General features: G+C 33.7%; 1 protein-coding gene across 3 annotated transcripts in view; it reads right to left on the reverse strand.

Annotated features, from left to right (window-relative positions):
- Positions 1–1273: 1273 nt before the first annotated feature.
- CCDC90B (coiled-coil domain containing 90B) overlaps positions 1274–5159 on the reverse strand; it is a 16628-nt gene continuing 12742 nt past the window's right edge. For 2 of the 3 annotated variants that reach the window (XM_012641855.1, XM_012641857.1), the window contains exon 9: positions 1274–1778. In XM_012641855.1, coding sequence (XP_012497309.1) covers positions 1717–1778 — 62 coding nt within the window. In that variant the 3' untranslated portion in view covers positions 1274–1716. Of the gene's footprint in view, positions 1795–5159 lie in introns of all 3 variants that reach the window. The other variant, XM_012641856.1, reaches the window with a different exon arrangement.

Raw genomic sequence — 5159 nt, forward strand, 5'->3', positions numbered from 1 at the left:
CGGTCAAGGGTCTGTAAGCTAGTGTTAAAAAATGGCTTATCTATCCTTTTGATAACCCTTATATTCAGTATTGTTAATTTCTCTGTGGTTTTCAATAGGCTTTCAATCTATAGTAATAATAGCTGTGAACATTTATTGGGCACTTACTTTTTGTGAGATCTGTGCCAAGTCCTTTACTGTATCTTCTTAATTCTCACAATATCCGTATGAGTTAAGTGTATATTTTACATGGAGATTAAGTACTTGTGCCTAGGATGACACAATGCAGAGCCAGGATTCTAAACTTGGAAGCAAAAGTTAAAAGTCTGCATTCTCTTAACCACTGCTGGAATTCCAAATCCATTTCCCTCACCTTCTGGGACTACACACAGCCTTTTTCTCTCTAACCTAATAAAACCCAAAAGTTAATCCCAAACCTGGAAACAGTTTGTGATACTTGCTCCAGTTTTCTCTAGTTTCTTTCTGTGCAGTGAGGTAGGAAATACCTAAATAGAGTTGTAACCTGTTCTCCCCCTTTCCATAGTAATAGGATTTATCTGGGCTTGTGGCTGCTCAGGATAAGGACTAACTTCCCAGTTTCCCTTGCAGCTAAGATATCAAGTTGTGTCCAATAGGATGTGAGCAACAATGGTATGTAAAACCTTAGGGTCGTGCCCCTTAAAGGAAAGGGCTTGCCCACTTCTTGCCCCTTTCTTCTGGAATGTGAATGTGGTGGTGAGTAACTGGACCTTGTCAATGAGGGCAACACCAGGATATAGAGCAATAAGATAAGGAGCAAGGACCCTGACACTCTGGAGCTGGTATATTATCCCTAGAATGTTCACACTGGCTATAAGAGAGAAATAAACCTAATCTTATTTATTTATTGTCTTTGAAATTACATATGATCTACTAATAGATATATAAGAAAAAAACAGACCCAATAACAACAAAACAAAAATCTGAATTTCCCTATGAGTTTCCTGAGAGTGGGTACTATATATCAATAAATGTCTGCTGCATTTAAATGAATCATTAAGAAAAGCTTTGTTTTATGTAATAAATTTAAGATGGGTAAGTTAAGAAGCAGAGATAAATTGGTTTCTGTGACTCAAAAATTTAAAAAAGACATATAATAACCAGAGCTCAATATTTAGCAATACTGTAGATTTCATACTAAATGTTATACACTTGTACTACAGCACACATTATTTTAAAATTTATTGTTTTAGTACATTACAAAAGAAAATCAATCTCTAGTTATATGGTTATAGTCACTTAAAATCCAAACAACTGTTATAATAATTTTTTATTTTATATAAAAATGTAATTATGCAATAGTTATCAAGAAAGTTAAATCCAGTAATTAGTATTTAGGATAGGCAACAGTTTTCAGATTTTGAGCAGATACCAACAAAATCCTATACAATTTACACAGTTCAAGCAAACATAAGAAAACTCTGGTTCAGTTTCTATGAACCATCAATAGGATAAGAACAAATTGCCTTTCTATCTCAAATAAATCAGGTTTTGAATGGTAGCTTTCCAATATAATAAAATAAAGACACACATACAAAATAAAGACAAAATATCTCTTCCCATTCTAAAACACTTCTCTTTAGTCCATGTATACTTTGAATAATCTTGTAGTAAGTTTCTGCTGCAACTGACAATGTTCAAAATAAATCTATGCTGATTTAGTATTCTAAGAAGACAATAGCAGCAGTAGTAGAAGCATTAATAGTACTTCCAGAATCTATAAAATCCCAATGCTATTGCCAGGCAAGCAAACACTGAGGCTGTGAAAAGAAGAGACTATGTTACAGGTCATGTATTAGTGATTATTTTGCAGAGATAAACAGAATAATGTTATCTTCAATTTAAACAAAGAACAAAAAACAAAGGAAATCCAACCAATTTTCTACTCTGTTTTTTACTCCCTAGAAAATTAAACTAAGGATAAAAAGATATTCTTAAGGGCAAGATTAATGCCAATTCTTAAAAGCTCCTTTATTTTAAAACAGAATAAGGATGACAATAATTTAAAAATGTAGATATCAGTTAGAATCTATGACTATTTAATATCATTAACATTAGCATTATTAATAACTACTTTAATTATAAACTCTGATTTCAGATCTTATGAAAAGTGGACAACTATCTTTCTTCCCTATATTAAAAAATTATGTAATTAGGCTACTAAAATAGACATCCATATATCTATGAGAAGAAAATTTTAGTTGCCTTTTCAGTACATTTTAAAATAATTTCTCTCATAATTGTTAAAAAAAAATGAAATGTTAATGAAAACCCTTAAATCACAAACTTGGTGAGGTAGAAGGAAAGGCAGAAAAAGCATCAGGCTTTTCAAATTGTAAACACACTACCTGTTCTTTATGTGACATCATTTTAGATAGAAAGCCTTTCTGTTCTCCCAGCTTTAAGAAGTTAAATCTGAATTAGGGACTCCTTAGTCGCTAACTTACTGAATCAGCCATGATGAATTTTTAAAAGGGAGAATCTGAGATGAAGTGCAAACTTTTATGACTAAAGACACAAGAAATTAGCCTTTCAAAGTAGAGTTATCCTAATTATAATGCATAAATCTAATTATACATTATCCTATTTCATCTCACTACTTACTGAAACTTGGTTAGTGACAAGATCATTTCCTCAATTTTTAGAAATGGGATTAGGCTTCTCTAAGACACATAGCAAAGCAGAATATTTGAAGAGAAATGATAACACGAAGTTTCTTGTCTTACTACCATGGGGCAATTATACATTTTCCCATTTGATCCTGCTACTATTTAACTTGCCAGGTAGTGTCCTAATGTGCTGAGCAATTACATACACTACTTTATTTAACCATAATTAAAACCCTATGAGATTAGTTTTATTATCCCCATTTTACAGATGAGGCAGCAAACCCAAAGCTATATTGCTAGCAAGTAGTAGAGCCAGGATTTAAGACTAAGTGTACCTGACTCCAAAGCTGTTTTTTGTTTTTGTTTTTTTCTTTAAAAACATTGTTTCCTTTATTTGTACTGTGACACCTGAAGGACTTGTCATTTTTTTGAGCCACATAGTGCTATCTAGGTAGTTACAGCCTCTGCTAACTTAAGAGCTTATGTTTTAGGTAATCAAATGAACAATTATTTATTGTGAGGAGGGAATTATTTCAAACAATTATTTATTGTGAGAAGGGAATTATTTCATTCCTTTTATTAGAATATACAACACAATTGTAACTGCATTTAAGTTTCTTGTTTCTTGTTGCTGTTATTTCAGCTTTTATGTGTCATTGCTGTTGTTATGCTAACTATGGAGTCATCTCAAATTACTTTTAAATTTGTTGTTTATCTTCTGTGGCCTGCCTAGGAGGCATTCTACATACAGTAAAATACTTAGGTGAGCATGTGCCCTGGTACATTTTAAGCACTCTATAAACATTAGCTTTTATTATGTATCTGCCCAGAACAGAATCTGCCACATTAACTACATAGATTAAATGGAAACTGCACTATCTTACACCTCTTGCCTCTTTGGCAAGTGTTCTGGGCCCAAAGGGTGGTATCTGACCCGAGATGGACCTTCCCGACTCCTTTCATAGGATTTTCTTAATTGGAACTAAGGAAAGGGGATAATTTCTCCTGCTTAGTGAAATTGGAATAAGAGTGTCTAGAAGCTATTAGTGGCAATGTTTCCAACCCATGAAGGAAGCTGGAATGAGAAAATGAGGCAGACATTCAGAGACAACATAAAGGGTAAGTCTGATTCCAATTGTCCTCGTGGTTAGGCTATACCTCTGCTCCTCCATAGTTCAATAGGAAGCCAACACATGCTCTTTTATGCCTAAGCTAGTTCAAGCTGGATATATGGTACTTAAAACTAAAAGAGTACTACTGACTGATACATGTTCAGAAACCAAATAATCAAACTGATTAACATTTATAATTTGATAAGGATTTCTTCTCTAAGGGAAATGCAAGATCTTTAATGCTGGGGCTTTGAGAGCTGAATGAAGATTTTTTTCCCTGTGTTCACGACTGAATGTATGAATCTCAGATAAACCATGTATTACTGTCTTACTGGCAACATCTCAGGTATTCTAGAACCCAAAAGATCCACTGATGACATTAACTTCTCACCTGTTTAAAGTGTGGGATTCAGGCTTCCTAAAAGGCTTACCAATAAAGCAGTAGTAACACATATTTTGAGATGGATAAAGAGAAAAAAATACCTCAGTACTTTTGATTGCAAATCCTCGGGGAAAAAAGAAAAGAAGTATGACTTAGGAAACATCTTTTTCTATACAATGACTAACTTGCTAATTTCTTTTGCCACTGCCTCTGAGTCTTAGATTCTGCCTTGTATATATTCACTACTAAATGAAAGCTTTCTGGAGATCATCACCATCTTTAAAATGAGGGTAAAAAGGATTTTGTTTTTAACTAAGGTACTGATTCTTTAGGTAAATACTCTGAGGAAGCTGAGTGGAATTTGAAGCCCTTCCTAACCTGTGTTGCTTCGGGATTGATTTTGAAAGTGGGAATGAACACTCCAAACTAGGCTGCTTCAGAATTTCCTGAGCATTATAAGTGAACTGAAGGGTTCTGGTTCCAGAGACTTTGCTAGAGGAAGGGCTTTCAAAACTTGTTTTAGCCTTAGAATCCTTTCTTCAGATGAATCTTAAACAGAAGCCCAGGGTTTTAAAGAGATAAAAATTGAGCTACCCAAGTTGAAGAAAGGAAAGGGATACATATCAGTTGAGGGCTGGGGGCTCCATCTTCCTCCCTACATCAGTGGTGACTGCCCAGAGAACCAATGATGGTATAAATCAGCAATTTTCTTTTGGACAGCAATTTGTTAAAATAATAAATTTTAAAATTGCATTATCTTTTTGATCCCCAATTTTAAATGCGTGTGGCATTTTTTATATACAGATATTAGCACCAGGGCACAAAAATGTGTATGTGACATATATATGGCTGTTCAGTATTGTTCTTAATAATGAAAAATTGGAAGCAGAATGCCTGTTAGTAGAGGATTGGCTAAATAAATTATGGCATTTTTATATAAAGGAAATACTATACTTTCTAATAAAAAGATGTCTATGTGTACACTGATGTGGAAAGAAATTTAAGACATTTGGTTAAATTTTTAAAAGTTGTGGAGCA

The sequence above is a fragment of the Propithecus coquereli genome, unplaced genomic scaffold, assembly GCF_000956105.1.
Source record: "Propithecus coquereli isolate 6110/MARCELLA unplaced genomic scaffold, Pcoq_1.0 Scaffold170, whole genome shotgun sequence".
NCBI lineage: Eukaryota > Metazoa > Chordata > Mammalia > Primates > Indriidae > Propithecus > Propithecus coquereli.